Below are 23,051 nucleotides of genomic sequence, written 5' to 3' on the forward strand. Positions count from 1 at the left end.
AATTTTCACATTTTACCCTAACTCCTTAAATGCTTAGTTTCCCCAAACCTAATTTATAATAAAATGTTAAAATGAGTGAAGTTGTTATAAGATCATGAATCACTTAAAAACAAAGCTGTAGTTGTGCTGAAGCATTTACCTCAAAGGCATCTTCAATGCCATCTTCAGTGACTCCCTCATGTGTTTCCTGTGCAGCCAAGACTTTTTCTGACAGATACTTAAGGATAAAAAATGACTCCTCGGTAGCAATACAGACTAGCTCTCCAGAGTCAGACCAGAAAATCTGTAAAATGACAAACAAAAACACAGACAAATGGTTTTGAATTTCTGAGTGGATACAATAAACTACATACACTTTGTTTCTTGTAAGATTTATCTTCTTATATTAAGATAATAAGTAGACACTTAACAGTATAGTGTACATATACATATATTTGAGAGGGTGGACAGGGAAGTGCTGTTCTATTTAGCCTAAAAATGGAGAGACCTAAGGGAGGAAGGAAGGAAAGGTGTTGATATACACCAGATGTGTGGTAAATTAGAGCAGCAGCCTATTCCCATTGCTTTAGTATGGTGTTTCTCACCCTTTTCTCCTCATTATCAACTCTCCCTCTTGAAATTTTAATAGTACTATATGTGTGTATATATGTTTATACATACATAATGCAATATACATACACATATGGGTGGGTGGGTGTGTGTGTTACATGTATATACTTAGGAATACTTATGCTTTATAGATAAAAAGAATATAAGCCTTTTCACTCCTCAGGAACCAATTTCTGCCCCTTTGCCTGCTGAGAAGACAGAACCAAGCCCTTCCAGAGGTAGATTTGTCTCCAAGGATAATTCCCTGAAAATGAAAGTTGTCAGAGAAGCAGGCAGTTCTAAAAGTAGAAAATTTTGTCCCTGAAGATGGTTACCTAAAGTTTAAATAGCCATTATCAGGTAAAGTATGAAGAAGCTTTCTGAACTGAGTGGGATCTTTTCAGCCCTTTCCGAGTCAAGAACTCCCTGTCTTGTCGGCAAACCATGCTTTTTTAACTTGGTCAGAAGCCATTTAAAATATGAAAAGCACTTGACATTTGTATAACTTTATTTTTCAAAATCTCCAACATCTACTGCCTCATTTTAATGCCACAATTCTGATTTTGTAAGCAATCCTGAGGTAAACAGCATAGTGTCCAACACAACAGAACAGGAACAGAAGGTTACAAGGACATTTCTTGGCATCAGGGACCCAGAGCTCATCACAAAGATGCACATTCCAAAAACAATGGAGGGAACTCACGTGTTTGGGCTGAATTTCAATTCTGCGTATGAGTTCTGTATTGTCCCAGTCGTAGAAAGCTAAGCCATTTACGGACCTGACTCCCAATAAGAAGCCTCCATAGATACCTAAAAATAACAAAAAGGTAACAAAAAGGTTTTTGTTTAGATGTCTTTTGAGCCATTACAAGGCTTCTAAAACTGTATCATATATAAATAACACTTACTTTCAGCTCCAAAATCTGGTTTAAATGATTTTTTTTCCTTAAAGTTCTTAAATATCTTTACAACACTGTTGCTTTCTCTTATTGCATATCTAGGGGGAAAAAACAGAAGGCAAATAGCATATTACATACTAAACCATAATTCCACCAAATGTTACAAGTATCTTCAAAATATCTGAGTAGTGAATTATGCAAAAATATAAATATTTGAAGATTTACTAATATAATTTTTTCCTAAGAGATCAGTGTACTCCTTATACAATAGGACAAATAATGAATGGGTTTCAAATTATTACTCAAATTTCTAGGGCTTACAAATTATTTTAGAAACTGTAAACTATCCATGTGAATCGATAAGTGAATGATTAAACCAACTAATATAATCATATAATGCAACCACTACACTGCACAAAAGGGAACCAATTACTGATCCATGCAACGACATGGATGAATCTCAAAAACACTATGCTGAGCAAAAGGACTGTGTGTATACTTTACAACTCTATATGAAACTCTAAAGAAGACAGATCTAATCTATGTGGTGACAAAAAAAGCAGATCAGTATTTGCTTAAGGCCAGGGAGTAACGGCAGAGTACTAACTGTTAAGGGAAACATGGGGATTTTTTTCAATTTTTTTATTTTTATTTTTTAATTATAGTTGGCATACGATATATTAGTTTCAGGTGCATAACATAGTGATTAGACTTACAAAGTGATCACCCTGATAAATCTAGTATCCACTTGACACCATGGTTATTATAATATTATTGACTATATTCCCTTTTATATATTTATATCCCATGACTATTTTGTAACTACCAATTTTGTACGTCTTAATCTCTTCCCATTTTTCACCCACCTCCCCCAGCCCCTCTCCCATTTGGCAACCATCAGAATATTCTGTGTATCCAAGAGTTTTTTGTTGTTGTTCTTTAGATTCCACAAGTGAAAACGTATGGCATTTGCCCCTCTCTGTCTGACTTACTCCACTCAGCGCAATACCTTCTAGGTCTATCCATGTTGTTGCAGGTGGCAAGATTTCATTCCTTTTTTATGGCTGAGTAATATTCCACTGTATATATGAACTACCTCTTGTTTATCCATTCATCCATTGATGGACACCCAGGTACCTTTTGTATCTTGGCTATTATAAATAATGCTATAATGAGCATATGGATTCACATGTCCCTTCGAAGTAGTGTTTTGGGTTTCTTCGGGTAAATACCTAGAAATATGGGGATTTTTTTTGAGGTGACAGAAATATTCTGTATCTTGATTGTGCTGATGGTTAAAGTTTATATACGCTGGTTCAAATTCATTGAAATGTACACTTAAAACAATGCATTTTATTTTGTATAAATTATACCTCAATAAAAGTAACTTAAAAACTAAGAAAAACTTTTATAAGTGGCGCATTAGTCAAAAGTGTTTAGTGACAACTTAAGAAAATTGCATTATTCGGGCATCTAACTTGAAAAGAAGGAGTAAAAGGAGGTGTGACTATTGCTGGATATTCAAGAGTATTTACTGACATGTTCTTTGCTCAAGACAGAAAAGACACTTAACAGGGTCTTGGCCAGATGAAGTTGAAAAAGGAAAACTATCAAACCAGAGGCAGAGGTATGCTGAGAGAGATTAAGGCAATTCATGAACTATGAACTATAACTTTGCTTAAGATGATAAGGTACCTTAGTATATGGAATTGTATATGAATGAGTGATCCAGGAAATTTATGGAAAGATCAAAACAATTCCTTACCTCTCAGTTAAACTTTGTGTTAAAAAACAAAACATGCATCTTAATACACAACACTAAGGCTTAAGTTACCCACTGTTGGGGCCAGGGGCAACAGAAAATACAGGAAAAATAAAACTAAGAAAACTGTGAAGATGTAACTCTGTTTGTGGTCTAAAAAAACAATGTCTACGACATGCATCAAACATGAATGGAAAGGAACCAATCAGTGACTATCTGCTATAAATTTAGAGTTAAATGTTTTTTCTTGTTTTTAATGAGAACATTTTATGAATATTCTGAATTCAGACAGAATTTGTTAAGAATGGGAGGTGTGTAACATCACAGAAAATGAGTTTTTTAAGATTCAATGAGGTTCTTATCAAGATGACATCAGACTTATAGCCTGTCTCCCAAGCAGCTCATAAAGGAGCATCAGCACCTCAGGACGCCAAGGGTCACACCAAGTCACCCGCCAAGGATCTGATTTGAGGACCTACTCTGCCTTGAGCTCATAAGCACCAGGCCCTTGCCATAGGCTGCCATCAAGAAAATGGGTGCTGAGTCCCCAGTTTAATAGAATTATTAGGTTAATCTGAGTGAGCTGGCTCAATCCAGAATATAGGAAGAGCAAAGGCAGCTCATGTGGCGCAGTTGTCTGACTCTAACCTTCCAACAGGCAGCTCTGATGAAAATTACTCTTTGACACGGAGAAGCACAGCATACATTGAGCCTCAAGAACTCTTTAACACAGTCTCATGCAGAACACCCATTTGCAAGAAGGGCAAGCTGGATATCGCTTAGCCAAAACTTACTCTGAAGAATCATGGGCCCATGCGAACTCCTGGGCAGACCCAAAGCTCTTGTTTCTCAATGCCATTGCTGTGTAGATGATATACTCGCCATCACCACACACCACAACAAACCTAGAAATTACAGAAGCCAGGGAGGGAAGTACACAGGACCAAGGACACGTTCGAGTTAAGAAACAATGATTCATAGTTACGGTAAAATATTTCTGATAACAAACATTATTTCAGTTGACTGTTACAACTGAACCTAATATCTCTTAACGTTATACGTCTCTTTGAATACAGAGCTAGATATAAATATTCTACCAACAAATCCTAAAGCAAATTATGAAGATGGGGTTATTGCTGGAAATGTTACTGCAGTGTCTTTCTTTTATAAAAAAAAAAGGAGATGGGGACAGGAAGATGAGAATGGCTGGAGATGTACATGGTAAGATTCCAATAATTCAAGTGCTATGTGCTGAGCACTAAGATGACTAGACTTCGCTCGTTACATTTATACCATAAGAAGGCACTATCTTGTTGGAAGACTATCTTCATTTTAAAGCTGATCATTCAAATGAATAAAAACATCTCACTCCAGTTTTCAATGACTGTTAAATTTATCAAAATTAACAAGATATTTTAGCTTATTTAAATGAGTAAAAATAGAATGCTGCAGTCAAAATTTTCTCAAGACATAAAACAAGTCTCTTTAAAAGCTCTAATTTAGAACACTGTATTGGCTGCTATTGGATTGCCAAAGGTGAAATGCAAAACTTAAGAGCAAAAAATGTTTTATGATACTAAGGGGAAAATATATAATGTGTTAATCTTCATAAAAATATTTTATTAGAAATAATTATGAACACCATTTACTGAACTAGACAGCATACTTGGTTTATATATTTTGTCTTTTTAACACTCAGGACAGCATTATAAAATGCCCGTATCTATTGTAAAATAATTTTTAAAGCTCTACAAGCTAAATTCATTATGCTAACGACTCTTCTCTCACAAGATGTTTTGGTCCTTTATAAATCTTAAGGGAGGAAAAGAATGGATGGTTCAAATTACAGTAAAGAAAAAGAATTATTGCCAATCCCAAAACTTGTTCTAAAATACATACCTCAGAGCCTCAGAGCCAGTTTTTTGTTGTTGTTGTTGTTGTTGTTTTTTAGGTGAGGCAACTCTTGGTTGACCTCACAGACTGCAAGGACCTTGTCGGCTTACAATCCCTTATTTTTATTTTTTTTACACCTATAGCACCTGGTCTTCCTAGGTGGTCTCCCATCCAAGTATTAACCAAACCTGACCCTGCTTAGCTTCCGAGATCAGACGGGATTGGGCTTGTTCAGGGTGGCATGGCCACAGATGCCAGCTTTTCTTAAGAGCAATGAGTCAGCAAATATTGAGAGAACACTTTCTAATTCTCAGGATAAGACATGATCCCTGCCCTCGAAGGAGCACAAGGACATGAAACCCAACATATCTGAAATAAGAGTAAACCAAAACCATCTAACTGTTCAAAATTGTGTGGTGGGACCAGGCCAAGAAGGCAAATATGGTTCACCTTGCATGCCAACAGCTGATCAACAGCTGGTATGGCTGCCTGCAGCAGTGCTGAGGATTACAAGGCCAAGGCAAAAGCTCAATGAGGAGTGCCCACCATAGGGCAGTAGTGTATATGCTATGGATATGCAAACCTACTCTAACACAAAAGCTCAGAAAGAGATTTCGGTGATGGCTTACCTCCCATTAGGATTGTGCTGAATAGTCTGAGGGTATATTTCACAACTGCCCATATCCTTTACTGCCAGTGGCAATCTTTCTCCATCTTTAATTTCAGCATCTCCCATTGCTTTTAGGTTGGCCTGTTGGACTTCTGAATGCTTGGCCCAAATTATCTTTCCATTGGCATCCATGGACATGGCAGGTTCCTCCCGACCAAGCTGAAAGAATGATAAATGGCTCTTAGCAATGAAAAGGCAAACAAAACAACAAAATAAACATTTTCTATTTTCATTTAATAAAGGGCTCCTTTCTTCTGCTTCAGACCTCCAGTGCTTAATCTCTTGTGCCTAATAAAAAAAGTGCCAGTTTAAAAAAACTGGTGACTTGGAAAATGACTATACTAAAACACAAGGAAAATTGCTTCCCGTGTCCATTTATTCAGAGACAGTATAACCAGAGATTACCTTAACAATGATACTCCCTTCATCATAGCCCAAAGCAACATTGTTGGACCCTCTCAGGCTGGCCACACACCACACCCTCTCCATTCCATAATTCAGTGTGCTTTCAAGGCGATATGTGCTTGAGTGCCATATACGCACGGTGCCTAAAAAGAAAAACATGAACACTCCCTTTTAATTTGAACATCCGACAATAAACTGTGTCAGGTGAACCAGCCACAAGGAAGTCTTTATATTCAAATAGAAAATACTTCCGGGCAGCTTAATTTTTTTATCTATAGTCCGTAAGTGATTTTATAAAGCAACATATATAAATTAGTACAAAATGTACAAAAAACTAAAATTAAGAAATGCAATTTTAAGTGTGAACTAATGACAGTATTCCTGGTGCTTTATACACGTGATTTCTTCTCATCCTTTTGCTATAATCCTTTAAGGTGGATATACACCTATCCCCATTTCATAATTTGCCCAAACCACACATCTGTGAAGAGGCAGAATCTGCATTTGATCCCAAGTTTTAAGACTCCAAAGCACAGGCTTTTTCTTTTTTTTCTCTAGGACTTTTCTGAGTATCCTCTTATTTAAATACTAGAGTTAAAACACATTAAAATGATGATGATGTCCCTTTACTCTTTTGTAGCTTAAGTATTTTACTCTAATACAAGTATTAAAAATCCACGGAAACCTCCAATTACAATGCACGGCACTACCTGACTTAAATATCCACTTAGTATTTATAAGCATAGGAATAAACATACACTTCCAACTTACCATCTTCTGAACCTGTGATGATGATTGGCAACTCAGGATGAAAACTGGCACAAGACACATTTTGGGCATGTCCCTCCAGTGTCTGTACACATGTTTTATTCTGTAATCAAGACACAGAAAACATTATTATTAGTGAAAAACAAGTAATATCCTTAATTTTCCCAGATATATTACAAAATGATAGTGGTTATGACAGTCTTAATAGTATTCAATACAGACATTTGTAAAATACAATTATCTTGTGTATGCATATTTCCTTATTATTTGATAGTACAGGCAAACGTAAATGTAAATATCACATTTAAAGAAGAACACGCGCACACACGCGCAAAAGACCTCTGGTTTTCATCTGAGTATTTCTCCCCAAATTCCTAGGATAATGTCTTTAATATTTTTATTCTGTATTTAAATACGAATTTGAATAAGTTCCTACGTAAAACTGGTTTTCTAGGTCTCGTTTTATTAACTACCTGGGGAAATTTTGATGTGAGAAACAAAAAAAGTAAACTATAACAAAATCTTGAAGATAATAAGCATAGTAACAAGAATTCATAACTAGGTTTATGAGTCTTTGTGGCAAAATGGCTGTACCGTGGCTATGTCATGGCATGATCTGCTAGTTTTCATATATAAATGGAAGTCTGCCAATGAGGATACCAGAGGATATAATAACTCATTTAAATTAAAATGTTAGAATTTCTAATCTCTACTTTAAAATGAAATATAAATATGATGGCATTTTATTTTTAAAATCTTGATAGGCATTTGTTTTCATCTTTATGGGGAATTCTGGGACTATAGTTTAGTTGCAAATACTGAGGCCTTAAGTTATTATGCTATGAACAGAGTTAAACAACCCGAGCTTTAATTATCCTATAAGAAACCATAAGAAGCATATTTAACATATGGCAAGTAAGGTTATAAAAGAACTGTACCTGATAGTCCCATATTTTAACCAGACGGTCATCTGCACCTGAAATGAGATATGGTTTGTCGCCACCACTGTAGTAATCGATGCAATTGACGCCTTTTTCATGTCCCTCCAAAGTGAAGTTAGGTGACGAAGAGCCCAGCTGCCATACCTTCAGAGAGCAACAGCACCTGCCAGTCAATATGAGGCCTTGCTTTTCAGAAGACAGTTCTACCCTACTTCTGACATAAATAAAATGAGAAAGCCCAAGAGAGAAGCTACAGAATGTTCATCTTTTTCACCCATTTGTTTCTGTTCTTTCTCACTTTACCTAAATTTCCAGAGGGCTGATTCACTATGGTACAATCTGAAAATGGCAATTTTCAGCCTTCTATGCCCAGAGATTGTGATTCAGTGGCTTTACGATGAAACTAGGAATCTGATTTTTAACAGACGCCCCAGGTGATCCAAGACTACACTTTGAGGAATGCTACTTTAAGAGCAGGAAAAAATTTTATGAGAGATTTAATATAAGACTAATGAAAGTTGATTTAGTAAGATATATTAAAAGGAGAACATTACTCCTTAATTAAAAAATTAAAAGTATGGAAAAGTACTCAAACATTACCACAGCACTGGTATTGAGCTTTATCTTTACAAATATTTAATGAATGCCTACTAAATGGAAGGCTCTGCAGGAAGCATAACGATGTGTAAACAAGTGTTTACCATTTGCTATATACAACAAAGACAAGACAATTCTTATCTTCAAAATATACCTAATTTAGTGAAAAAAGTTCAAAAATATTTCAAAGTTTTTGACCTATGTCCAAAGCAAGGACAATCCAGTGAAAGAAAAAAAGGTCAAAACCCTAAAATATTCAGACATATAACATTTAATAATAAACTGTCAGAGAAATAACATATAATATTTTATATAAATTAAAGGAAAATGAAATTGTTCTATAGCTATAAGCATATACATGTAAGCAAAGTTAGTGCAATATATAATTTTTAAATCTATGTATATAGAGATATTTTATATATTGCAATAGAAAAAGGAATAGGATTGCATTCACTGCAACATGTACTAAGCATCTAGTACAAGCAAAGCACTATGATGTTTGCTAATGAATGCCTATTTGAAGGAGGAGGGTGACAAATAGTTCCTGCTCCAAACATCAACATATCAGGGAATAAAGATTTCTCAAGACACATTATTATTCAGAAGCAAAAGCACGGAAGGAATGGGATGAGCGTAACTGGATGTGTCTAGAGGTGAAATGGATGTCTGAAGAAAGTAAATAATCGTGCTCAGCCTTGAAAGATAAGTAATTCTCCAGAAGAAAATAAAAAGGGAGAATAAAGAGTACTGCAGGCAGAGGGAACAGCTAAATAAAGTAAGGTTCTGTGAACATTCATGGTATCTCTAAAGAATGGGGAGTTATAGGAGCTACCTCCTAATATTAGCTGAGGTTTGTCTTGGGAACCTTTGTATTACACACTAAGGCATGTGGATTTTATCGTTAGGTTGGCAACTGATAAGAATCCATCTTTTAGAAAGATAATTGACAGTAATATGGAGAAATGGAGTAAGAGAAAGAAAATGGAAGCAGATGAAATGTAAATATAAAACAATAATAAGCAGAGGTCAACAACGAATACACTAAAAGGAGAGGAAATAGTAACCTAGAGAATTTATGGGCATTTTTCATATTCTGGGTGCGCAAAGGTTTAAAAGTCTTACAACATATTGCTTCCATATAGAAAAACACTCTTTCATTAAGAACACCAAGTTGCTACAATAGTTTTCTAAACAGATCTCTTCTGGGTCAAAGTCAGAAGTCCTATTTTAACTTCAAAATCAGCTTCTGAGAGAAACTTCTAAAATGAGAATAACTTAACTGGGTGGCCAGTAGTAAAATACCTAAAACAACTATATGTCACCAATAATCATAACTGACACAAATAGTGGACACCCTACCTTGATGGTCCTGTCCAAAGATGCACTGGCAAACTGATTGTTATCTTTGGGGTTGATCACAATCTGCATAACGTAATGGGTGTGTCCTTCAAACACTTGTGAGCAAGACCATTTTTTATCCCAGTCCCAGAGCTTGATAAGCATGTCATCTAGGCAAAAAGAAAGTATCGAGTTAGTTGCCATTCCTATTTCTTTCATTCTGAACTAAGAAGTCTCTGTCTTTTAAGGCAGCAAATCTAACACAAATCATACATTCCATGACTTACAGAAACAGAATCAAAATTGAACAGATTTTTCAAAATCCTTATTTATTCTAAGAATAAACTTATAGAAAAAATACTAATAGCAAATATAAAATTACTAATAGCAAATATAAAAATTTCATGGAAAATTTTAAGAAAGACGATGGGCTTTACAAAATGACAGAGTAATGCAAGTCTGATTAAGTATGAGTGAATAACAATGGCAATGACTATTTAGGGAATAGGCATTTCTAAGGTTGGTTGAAAAAAGTTTTAAATTATTTCTCAACTTTTAACTTAAAAAATTTTAAAGAGCTACTACCAATTTAGTGCAACTTGTATTTAATTGCCCTCCAAAAGGTCCACTGTTTTATACATAATACCAAGGAGCAAACCAGACTGATTATAAAGGTAAAACTGACTAGGATATATGGCAACTTGCTAAAAATTCATTCATCAGCATGTGAATTAGCTTTCTGTTCAGCAGATGTTTAAGCATCTAGACCTTCAAGTCTTCCCTGACAGGAATGAGAGCAACTGCTATATAAATCCTCAGCAGAGTTGCTATTTCATTAAAATATAAAAGCATAGCATCAATAGCAAGTTAATGGATTTAAATAGTTTAAAGCCTGCTTGGAATTAGAATTCTACTTGTAACAGCAGTAAAGAATTGCATGTATCACTGAATGAAAATGAATTACTCAAAGTGATGCACATGACCAAAAGAGGTCATCTCTTACCGCTGCTAGTTAGAATGAAAGGCTGGGTTGGATGAACGGCGATACAGCGAATGTAGTCTGAATGTGCTTCAAACATGTGAACTCTCTCCAGAGTATTGTAATTGAATACTCTAATCTGCATGTCATCCTAGAAATAAAAATGTAAAATCATCATTATTGTTATGAAGTGAACTGCATAAAAAAGTACACTAAAGGCTCAAGGTATAAAGTCCATGCTTTAAAACACTGCACTAATTAACAAAACAAATCAGGAATCAAAATTCTGCAACTCATTTACATAATCACCTCAGAAAATGGGATTAAAAGTTCATGTAATTACTTACCGCTCCCGTCACAACCCAATTCTTCCTTGCAACAAACTTTGCAGCTCGAACAGGAAGATCACACACTTCAAATGTTTTCACCAGTGTCTTTAAAATGTAACAAGAATATATGCTTTGAGTTATGAGAAAATAACTGAAAAATCTATTGTTATATTTAAAATATCCAAGTATTTAGATCACTTCTAATTTAAAAATATTCTCAGGCTAAAATATGAAAGTTCAACAGTCAAAAAAAATAGACCATGTTTTTCTTTAACAAATTCAAAATTAAAATACTTACAAAAGATAAAAGCAAATGTTCACGAGATGGAATTCCAGACCCTCTGGGCTCCAGCCCTTCTCTCCGTCTCTAGTCTCCTCTTTGCCTACTCCCAACCTTACCTTTGCTCCTGTTCCTTCAGCCTGAAAACCCGCCCACAGAACCTTATACTCCCCTTTCATAACTTAGCACCTTCATAATTATGTGTTTAATGTCAATCTTTCCTGAGAGCAGAAATCTTCACCACTATATTCCGAGAGCCTGAAACAGTGGCTGGAAAATAACCAGTGTATTATAAGTATTTGCTGAATGAATTAGCTCTTAAGTTTCTTCTTTTTAAAAATTAAACCCATAAACTCAAAATAAACTTATAAAAAAAAATGATTCTTTTGAACACTTCAACATATGCTTCCATACAAATGCTATTTATCTCTTTAAACTATGAGAACACAGTGATTTAGATGTATCTCCTAGCTGCTGAGAATGGAGTAATATACACAGCATAAAGGTAGAAAGCTAGAACACCCTCCTAGAAAAAGCAGGGATGAATGCATTTCTTTGTCCTCCCACTGTGATTCCTTGTTCTTTAAAATTCTAAAAATCAAACTATGATTTTTCAATCTCTCTTTTCATGCCACAGAGTAATAAAAACAGCACAATCTTACTGATTAACCATGTGCACTAAATAAAAAGAATAGGGACTGGTTCATTAGAACTGTTGAGCCTACTCTGGCTTGGGAAGATTCTTCAGACAAATACTGAATTAATGGGGACAAAGCTCCGACTATACAACCACTAACGGTTGACTGTGATAAGACACTGAAAGGCAGACAGAACATGCAATCTATGATAGAAATCCACAAAAACTCATATGGAGTCAACAAATCCAGGGATCTACTGAGCAATAAAAATAAAGCAGCTGTAGAACAAACAGTCATGGTGCAAGTCCACATTAAGTGCTGTGGATGATAAAAATGACATGAGAGATGGTCTCCACACTAGAAGCAAAACAATCTAAGGACAAGGAAATGATACACACTCAATATATAAACGGCCAATATAAGTTAGGAAAATAATGACAAACCTGTGTCTTGTACCTTATAGGTCCCATACACAATTTACCTAATTTGATTTAATCCTTTTGACAATCCTGTGATGTAGGGAAGGAAAAAGTATCATCTTCATTTTAGATAAGTAAATAGAGCCTCAACGTGAGCTTGCCCGTATCATTTAATTAGCAAGATATCTTCAAATTTTAACATACTAATTGTTAAACCATTGTAGCTACCACCTTAAAGAGTAATATAATATCTCCTTATTTGAAATTCAAGTACATCTGAATTTACTTCCAAAAACCTTGTTGCCTTTTTCAAAATTTTTGCTCTCAATATACATGAGTGGCAAGTAACTCCTGATGGCAATAAATGGGGGTGGGGGGTGGGGGTGGGAATCAGGGGGAAGCAAAAGTGGATCAACCATTTGCCAAAGACTTATTGAGCATCAACTAGAAACCGGACTGCCAGGTATGGCAGTTGGGGTAAGAATAGGAAATAAGATTAGAATAATTCCTTCCCCTACAAAACCTCCATTCTTGAAGGAAATAAGAAAATTAAACAAGGTAGTACCAACGAGATAAATTACGGAAGGGCAAGCAGAAAGCCTAACGGGAGGGCACAGAAGGGTACGAAAGAGAAAAACAAGACAAAACAGATGATCCAGGTGATGTTACAGTAAAAACTAGAGAAAGATAAGGGAAGTACATCTGGGCTTTAGAATATACCATAGTGTATATAAATAAGTAATGTGCTGTATATACACAGAAAATAAAAGTTTAAATGTTAAAAAAATATATACTACAGTAACTTGACAAAACTGAGAAATGGCTAAATGGAGCTGATAGAGGGGCTCTCTAGGAAGAATTAGAAAGTGTGGCAAGGGTGAGGGGAGGCATCAACATATTTGTTATATATATAAAATTAGAAAGGTTTTAAACATTTGGTTGGAGAAGTAGACAAAAAACAAACAAACAAACAAACAAAAAAACCCCACAATGCATGTTATCTGAATCCAGGCAAAAGAATTCACAGGGTAAACATGAAATTGCAGAGGGCAGAAATCTTGAAATAGTGATATAGTAATAAATGGAATGTTTATTATTCATTAGTTCAACAAATGATTAGTGAGCACTTACTACCATGTGTCAGGTAATGTTATAGGCACAGGGACACAACAGAGAACAAAGTGTTAATGTGTACGAAATGTCACTGATGGGGTCTTGGTGTAGTGTGCATCACTACTGTTTCATTATAGTGATATAGGGCTGTAATGATGTTTTTAGGTTTACTCCTGACCCTGGTTCTCTAAGCCTATTTTTACCATCTTAAATTCCTCAAAGTAAATTTTATTTGGATTTTAAGAACTTAACCTTGGATGTTTAGGATAATTCTGTATAAGCAGACATGTGTATGATATAGAGCTGACTTATATGATCTGTACTTTGAAAAAAATTAAGGATGATCAAGAAAGTCTGGAAAATATGAGATACACTAATTTGAAGAATACATTATTTACTCAGATGAAAGAGAAAATAAGCATTTAAAGCAAGTATTCCATAAAAATGCATATTCTCATGTGTAATCAAAAGCTGACTACAAATATTTCTCTGATAAAATCTATAACTTGTACAATTGATTGAAAGTTATCTGCATATAATTATATTGGGCACTTGGTTAAAAAAACAAAATTAAAAATCTCTTTCTTAAGACTGTTAGAATATTCACTAAATGGAAAATTAAGTACTATTAAATACTTTCGCTAAAGCAAGTGATCTTATATTGGTGTCAGTTTCCTTAATTAAAAAAAAAAGCTAATACTACTTACATCAGAATTTAACATTTCAACACTATATATAACAAGCCTAGAACAGTTTTTCCTGCAGCTATACCCTCATAACTGTTAGTTCTTCTTTACTGAAAACACGTGTACCAATCTGAGAAAGCAGTCTGCATATAGCTACTGGACTCTGTTATTTCTCTTCTCTCGTTCTAAGCACAGTCTAACAGTATTTCTAATGAAGTCCTTTAAAATTTTTACCTGTGTTTCATGATTCCAAACACACACACTACCATTGTAAAGACTCGCCAACATCCATGGCTCTGTAGGATGCAAATCCACACTCTTAACTCGATCAGATCGAGCAGTTAGCTTTCTCTTGATATCAAGTCGTAAAGGCTAAGAAGAAACAACATAAAACACAAACATGAAATTGCCAAATAAAATGTTTGAGATCTTAACTAAAAACAGTGCATTAACAGGGCTACAAAATAATTCAGTTTTTACTTGCTAAATTATAGACAGAATTTCGAGTCTAAACATTTGGATGGAGTAGACCAAAAAACAAACAACCCCTCGCCAAAAACAAAACCCAGAATGCATGTTATCTGCATTAAGGTAAAGGAATTCACAAGGTTAATTCCACCTCTTACTCACATATACAAAAAATACATTTTAAAAACCTAAATTTATAGCGGCAGTTGTCAAACTTTTGGTCTCAGGACCCCTTTACACTCTTAAAAAATTTTAAGGATCCTAAAAAGCTTTTGTTTATATGGGTTATATCTATTGATATTTACCATATTAAAAACTGAATTGAGACAACTTGTTTTTCAAATAACAAAAATAAACTCATTTCATGTTAACTTAAGTAACATGTTATGAAAAACAACTATACTTTCATGAAAAACAACTATATTTTCAAAAGAAATTTAGTGAGAAGAGTGGCAATGTTTTACATTTTTGCAAAACTTTAAATTCTGACTTAATAGAGGACAGTTGGTTTTTCACATCTGCTTTGGCTATCAATATGTTTTAGTTGATGTATAGGAAAAAGAAACATGACCTCACACAAAGATATATAGTTAGAAACATTTTAATATTTTTTTCAAAAGATTTTGGATATTTTCTTTGAATATCACACCAAAACGTAACAAGTGGTAGTTTCTTAAGGTTAGTTGCAATGTGAAATCTGAAACCATGTAAATGAATTTTTTATACTTTCATTACTTAAAATCCATCGGTCTATTCTGTATTTTTACTTATTTAATTCTTCAATTATAGTTACCATTCAATATTTTATATTAGTTTCAGGTGTACAGCATAATGGTTAGATATTTATATAATTTATGAAGTGATCCCCCTGATAAGTCTAGTACCTACCTCTGTTCTGTATTTTGAATAGATCTTTCACTCATGCATCATTTTGTAAAATCATGCATTGGTCGTTTTAAATATTTTGGTTCAATAGATTATGCAGATCTTCCAAATGTTGACACATTTCATCATACAGTATCAAAATCACACTCATTAAAATCACCATCGACCTCAACTGATAAGTTTTTAAGTACCAGAAACCTGTTTATGTCAGTAACAGTTTTCTAAAATTCTTTCACTGGAAAGCTCTAATTTTATAATCAGGAACAAATACTATCAAGACCAAATAACTTTTTCTTTTTTTAGACGTCTGCCAAACAATCGAGTCTGAAAGACCACAGTTTGTCAGCCATTGTTTCAAGTAAAGCTAGCAACTTAAACAGTAAGCAACAGAAGTGCTTTATCTGTAATTCCCATTTCATCAAATAGAATAATTAAAAGATGTATACTTGAGTGTTGAGAAGTGATAAAATTAATTTTTACTGCTGCATCAATGACATTCTTAATGAAACTGGCTTTAAAAAACTGTGTGATAATGAAGAATGTACTATACTATCAGTACGATGTGGAGACACTGCACCAGCAGTTTTGCCTTCCACTGCTTTTACAGCATCAGTGCAAATATCAACATAGTGAAAAGGGCCAACAGTGTTTTACTATTAGGAAAAGTTTTAATTTGTGGACCTCCTGAAAAAGCACGGGGGATTGTGGACCACACTTTGAGAACGCTTAGTTTACAGAATATCTAGTAAACATAAAATATCTAAATCACAACTCCTGCCCATATCATTTGTGTCACATCAGAAAATATTCTTAACAAGAGTTACTCATTAAGTCTTAGTAACCCTAAACTGTAATATTAATCAAAATAGTATAGTATTGGCATAAAAACAGACACACAGATCGATGGAACAGAATAGAGAGCCCAGAAATAAACCTACACTTATATATGGTCAATTGATTTATAACAAAGGAGCTAAGAACATATAATGGGGAAGGGCTAGTCTCTTCAATAAATGGTGTTGGGAAAACTGGACAGCCATATGCAAAACAATGAAACGCGACCCCTATCCTACACCATACACAAAAATTAACTCAAAAACCATAACACTAGAACATAGGAAAAAAGCTCCTTGACATCCATCTCAGAGATGATTTTTTGAATCTGACGCCAAAAGCAAAGGCAACAAAAGCAAAAATAAACAAGTGGGACTACATCAAACTAATAAGCTTCTGCACAGTAAAGGGAACCATTAACAAAATGAATAGGTGACCTACTGAATGGGAGAAAATAATTACAAATCATACATCCAATAAGGGGCTAATAGCCAGAACATATAAAGAACTCATAAAACTCAACGGCAAAAAAACAAAAAACAATCCAATTTTAAAACTGGCAGATCTGAATAGACATCTTTCTAGTAAAGACATATGGATGGATGGCCAACAGGTACATGAAAAGATGCTCAACATCACTAATCACAGGGAAATGCAAATCAAAACCAAAACATCTATCACCTCACACTTTTTAGAATGACTATTATCAAAATGACAAGAAATAAGTGTGGGTGAGGATATGGAGAAAAGGAAATCTTTGTGCACTCTTGGTGGGACTATAAATTGATGCAGCCACTATGGAAAACAGTGTGGAGTTTCCTCAAAAAATTAAAAATAGAACAGATGATCCGGCAATTACAATTTCAGGTATTTATCTAAAGAAAACAAAAACAGCAACTCAGAAAGATGCGTGCACTCCTATGTTCATAGCAGCACCGTTCACAGTAGCCAAGACATGGAAACGACCCAAGTGTCCATCAACAGATGAATGAATAAAGAAAATGTGACATATATTTTATTATCTATATATTAAATATATTTTATTATTTATACATTTATTATATGTATATATAAAATCAATGGAATATTATTTAACCATAAAAAGAACGAAACCTTGCCACTTGCAACGACATGGATGGATCTTGAAGATATTATGCAAAGTGAAATAAGTCAGACAGAAAGAGACAAATACTGTATATCACTTTTATGTGGAATCATAAAAACAGAACAAAACAAAACAACCCAAACACATACATCTGGTCATAGAACAGATTGGTGGATGCAAGAGGTAGGGGGTAAGTGTTTGATGAAGTGGGAATCAAAGGGTACAAATTTCCAGTTACAAGTCATTAGGATGTAATGTACAGCATGATGACTATAGTTAATAACACTGTGTTGCATATTTGAAAGTTGCTAAGAATAGATCTTAAAAGTTCTCATCACAAGAAAAACAAACTTTTAACTATATATATATTGTGACAGATGTTAACTACACTAACTGTGGTGATCATTTCACAATACACACAAATATCTAATCATTATCTATTGTACATCTGAAACTAATATAATATTATATGTCAATTATATCTCCATAAAAAAAATTGAGTTCTTTGAAGAAAAATAGTAGATTTATTTTGGTAATAATATTAGTAAAGGCTAGGCAATGTAATGTGCAATCAATACAAGTTATATCCATGTCCATGAAGGCCTCTAGAGTCAAAACAGGAGTTTTTATAATATTTTAATGGATTTAAGTTAAAGGAGCCTAATGGAAATTAGAACAATTTTAAACAAGAACTAAAATACTCTCTCAAACCAGAAAATACTAATAGTTTAATATAGCCTTTTTCAACCTGGATTCCTCATCTAAACCACAGAACAGATAATGATTTAAATAACTTATTTTCCCAATTCTCCCAAGGATACTACTCTAGGAGAAAGTTAATTCATTATATATGTGACGCCTTAGGGCAGTAGTCTTAATTCTCTCTCGTAAGTAAATTGAAGAAGATTGATTTAAAATATATTTCCCCTTTAACATGTCTTAAACGCAATCTACAAGTTTATCTGGCAAACTGAGTTACTGTCAAATCTTTATTTTTGTGATCTTCCATGATGATCATGAATGGAATAGAAATTTAAGGTTACTTTCAACACAAAATGAAGATCGCTAGATAATTTCAGCAGAGATTTCTTGAGACAAGCACCTCACAAGGCTTATTCATCTTTTTCCATCTCTATCAAATTTGGGTCACTGATTACTTGAAACCTTGTTCTTACTTCTATACATGCCTCCTTCACTTTTGGCAACAACCTATGACTCTTAATTTAGTTTAAAAATCACAGTTATTTGGCTCTTCATTACAATCACCACAAAAATGTTTCCACTATCATACCTTTCTCTGATCTCAAACTTTCTACTTTCAAACCATCAACTTCACATTCTTTGCTCATTCGGAGAAGCAGAACCTTTTACTTCATTTACTTTTAAATTATGCCCCATTAATTATCACAAATCTTAACTCCTTTTTCTGGTCTCTTCAGAATCAACAAACATGAAGTGTTTATTATTATGTGCCAGGAACCATGGTGGGGACTTTCACATAAGCCGGCACATCTTGTACTTCTAGTAAATGACGAAATTGCACGCTTAGAACCTATGTATATTTTGCCATAAAAATGTTTTTAATTGATTGCTAAGCAAAAGTGATACTCCAGGAAGATGAGTTAGGGGAATGAGCAACTCCAGTATACCTCTACCTTCCTGCAATGTACAAATCCCAGTTTCAAAACCACAGCCAAGAGCTCTTGCTATATTTCTCCCTACATTTAAGTGACAACCTTGAATGAGACATTGTACTAGGCACTCTGGAATACAGATACTCATAGTGTACTCTCAACTCTAAATGTCTCTATCTTCCCAAAGCTGGATTCATTTAGGACTCAGTCTAAATGCTACTGCCACCAATATGATCTGACTATTCCAGCCAGAAGCATCCTTTCCTATGAGATCCTGTTAAAATTAAATTTTAATTTTAACCTTTAACATTTGTGTACATGTCCATTTTTGCTTTCTAGAGTAGATGCTCCTTAAGGGCAGATTCATTGCTTATTCATGTTTTTATCTCCGCAGCACCATATATGTATGTATGTGTGTGTGTGTGTGTGTGTGTGTGTGTGTGTGTGTGTGTATATGTATATATATACGTCTATATACATGTATGTGTGTGTATATATATGTATACATATAGACGTATATAGACGTATATATATACACAAGCATATCTTGGAGATGTTGCAGTCTGGTTCCAAACCACCGCAATTAAGTGAGTCACACGAATTTCTTAGTTTCCCAGTGCATGTAAAAGTTACGTTTACAACAGTCTATTAAGCATGCAGTAGCATTATATCTAAAAAACAATGTACGTATCTTAATTATAAAATACTTTATTGCTAAAAATGCTAACCATCATCTAAGCGTTCAGTGTGTTGTAATGTTTTTTGCTGGCAGAGGGTCTTACCTTCAATTTGTAAAAAAAGTAGTATCTACATAGCACAATAAAGCAAAGTACAACGAAACAAAAGTATGCTTGTATTTGGATATGGGGTGTTTAAAGACAGCATAATCCAGGTATAGAAAATCATGCTAGATTCAAATTTCAGTTCCCCCATTCACTTCAAATGTGCAAAAGTGAACAGGTTTACTTCTCTCGGGTCTGACATAGGGAAAGGAGTAATAATACTATTACCCGTACCTCTTAAGTTTTATGAGAAATAAATTCAATTGTAAGCAGTTAGAACAGTGCCTGGTCTACTGTAACCAATCCATAAATATTACTTATAACTCACTTTCTCAGCTGCTGTGAGAATTTGGAGGCAAATGTTTTAGCAAAGTGAATGGCACACAATAAACACTCTATGATAAACAAGTGAATGAATTCACATTTTGTACCTTACACAAATTTTCAATGTGTTAAAGAGGAAATACTTCACTATAAAAACACACTCTTAAACGTAAAGGTGCAAAAGAAAACTAATTCCACAGATCCAGGGGCCTTTTCCAATAATGTCCATTACTGAAAGCACAGCAGACCCCAGACCAAAGCAGGCCGTTTGGTAATATAAAGTGGTAGAATTAAAAGACTTGAAGTCTTATTCAGGGGCTCTTAACTTGGAGTTCCAAGAAAGTTCACGGATGAGGATGGGGGGTGGGGGGGTGTCCATAATTTTATGCAATGCAGAGCTTCTCTCTCCATTTTTTCTGGGAGTATCCATAACTTTCCCGGTTTCCCCAAGGAATCAATTTTTGTTGTTCTAACTCTGCCTCAATTAGCCTGGACAAACTTAAAGTTGTTTTATTTTTAACTGCAAGATGAGGAACTTGGACTTATTAATTCCTAAGGTCTTTAAGCTCCAAAATCTTTGAACCTGTGCTTCATAACAATTTTTTTTTAAGGCAGGAGGTTGTTTAAATATAAAATACTAACTTTCTTACATTTTTTTCAGCAAAGATATTTTCACTCTATTGTCTTTTGATTTCTTATTATAATACTCTTGTGCAAAAGTATTTCAAGGCATTTTTGAGGGTGAGAGTGATAATTTTAAAATGTGCTGTCAGGACCTCCATTCTATCAGCCACTATATTTGCGAACGCATAATAGCAGGCCAGTTTTAAAAACAATTCTCTAACCCTTCTTTTCTCCCTAGAAACCTAAGCCAGAATCATAAAGTATTTGAAATTTCACTTTTGACTCCATATATACGTCAATTACTTTTTTTCGCTATGCTTCTCTGCTTAAGTTGTAGTTTGTGGTCAGTACACACCATACCAGGAATAAGTTCAACATGAGTGTAAGACCAGCTGTCACCATTTTAAGGGCAGAATGGAGTAGTTTTGCTAAATCCTTCTACGAGGTTCCTTTCTGGCCTCTTGTATTTTCCCTACACCACGGACCCCGCTGCAGACTTCAGGAGCTCTGTCAAATACTCAAGCACTGGAGGAATCAGGGACCCCGAGGTTCCTGGCATTGCCTCCCCCAAACCATCCCGGATTCCTGGGTCCCACCGTCTCCTCCATCACAGAACGCAAAATGGACCAGGACCCCCGCAAGGCCTGAGGTGGTGGCCGCACTGGGAGCCCAAGCCGCTTCTTATCGCAGCCCCCAGTCTAGAAGCCCCAGAAATTGGCTTCACCAAAGGGGGCTTCGCTCCCTTCTGCTGGGTCTGGACTTACCATGGCTTCTTCAGTCCGAGGCCAGACGCCTCACTTGCAAATGACAACGCACCCCCGAAGAGTCCCACCAACCCGCTGACCCGCCGACTGACTGACGTGGAACTTCCGGGAGGGGATTCTCGCGATAATGGGGACGAGGACGCGAGCGCCTGAGCAAACCAGACGTAGGACTGACGTCTCCCAAGCCCCTCCCCAGTTTCCTAGGCAACGTGGCCTTTCAAACTGCAAAGAGCCATTGCGGGGCGTTACCTCGGCCACCAAGGGCAGTGACCTGGGGCTGCTGAGCGTGGACGAGAACCTAGAAACCTGGAGACAAAAAAAATGAGAAAAATGAAATGCTTAATCCCCGCTGGACGCTAACGGCAGAGGACGCTCCGCTCATAGTGAAGTTGTGTCGCAGAGGCTGAGAAGCAGTGTCAGCCCTCCTCCGACTGGCAGAAGAGAGGGAGGAAGAGAGAGAAGAAGGCAGATCAAGGCTCTGAGACCACAGTACTCTGATGGGTTAGAGAACGAAGCCCAGAGAATTCTCTGCGGGCCCTGGCCCTGATTAAGATTGGAAAGATATGCGCTAGTCTCCAGGCTACGCTTCAGGCCTCTGAGGTCAGAGGGCTGTGAAGACCCTTCAGTTCTGGAGCGCCCCAGGAGATAGAACTACCCAATTGTGCATGATCACCTTTTATTGAGCATCGACAATTATTCATTCAACAAATATTTTTCTATGTTCTGCTCTTTACCACATGAAATCTGAATTATCTCCATTTTACTTATGAGGAAACTAAGACTCAAAGAACTTAAGTGTCCTGGCTGAGGCTGCATATTAAACGGTAGAGTCAGGATTCGATCTCAGATATGTCCTCAGAGTCTTGTGCTCTTTCTACTAATCAAAGTATCTCTTCATTAAGGTAGTTGAACTCTAGAATCAGGACCTGTGCTATTGCCTACAACCCTTCACCCTCTTACATTTCCACTTTTTTTTTTTTTTTAACAAATAAAACTTGCCCTCTGTCTACATATAAACGAGTACCTCTGGCCTGAAAGAAGCCTTGGAGTTTTTTCAGACCTCTAGATTTTCAGAAAGGCAGAAATATGTTTCTGTGTTGAAAGGGATATTCAGAGGAAGACAAGAACTCTGCATCAAGTATTTGGCTTTTAGTAGCTTTGCTGCTAATGTGACCTCTTTGTGGGCCTCAGTTTTCCTTATTAAAAAAAAAATATGTTGAATAATTTCTAAAGATCCTTTCTACCATTCTGTGTTTCTGTGATATTCAATAGTAGAAAGAAGAATGGGTCTGGAACTAAATTTTAGTACCAGTAGTGTGATATTAT

The 23,051-nt window shown here is 35.4% G+C and overlaps 1 protein-coding gene and 1 pseudogene across 1 annotated transcript in view; both read right to left on the minus strand.

Moving 5' to 3' along the window:
• The window catches only part of COPB2 (coat protein complex I subunit beta 2), a 30,892-nt gene extending 9,013 nt beyond the window's left edge, over nt 1-21,879 (minus strand). Inside the window, exons 1-13 of the mRNA XM_039837290.1 lie at nt 21,726-21,879; nt 14,540-14,677; nt 11,188-11,274; nt 10,865-10,991; nt 9,883-10,031; nt 7,924-8,070; nt 6,989-7,088; nt 6,218-6,360; nt 5,772-5,971; nt 4,044-4,154; nt 1,497-1,585; nt 1,292-1,398; nt 140-283 (exon numbers count right to left, since the gene is read on the minus strand). Of these exons, the coding sequence (XP_039693224.1) occupies nt 140-283; nt 1,292-1,398; nt 1,497-1,585; nt 4,044-4,154; nt 5,772-5,971; nt 6,218-6,360; nt 6,989-7,088; nt 7,924-8,070; nt 9,883-10,031; nt 10,865-10,991; nt 11,188-11,274; nt 14,540-14,677; nt 21,726-21,728 (1,545 nt within the window). The 5' untranslated portion in view covers nt 21,729-21,879. The remainder of the gene's footprint in view (nt 1-139; nt 284-1,291; nt 1,399-1,496; nt 1,586-4,043; nt 4,155-5,771; nt 5,972-6,217; nt 6,361-6,988; nt 7,089-7,923; nt 8,071-9,882; nt 10,032-10,864; nt 10,992-11,187; nt 11,275-14,539; nt 14,678-21,725) is intronic.
• Nucleotides 5,277-5,395, minus strand: LOC120582556 (uncharacterized; annotated as a pseudogene).
• Nucleotides 21,880-23,051: the final 1,172 nt, after the last annotated feature.

Source organism: Pteropus medius, unplaced genomic scaffold (genome assembly GCF_902729225.1).
Source record: "Pteropus medius unplaced genomic scaffold, Ma_sr-lr_union100, whole genome shotgun sequence".
Classification (NCBI taxonomy): domain Eukaryota; kingdom Metazoa; phylum Chordata; class Mammalia; order Chiroptera; family Pteropodidae; genus Pteropus; species Pteropus medius.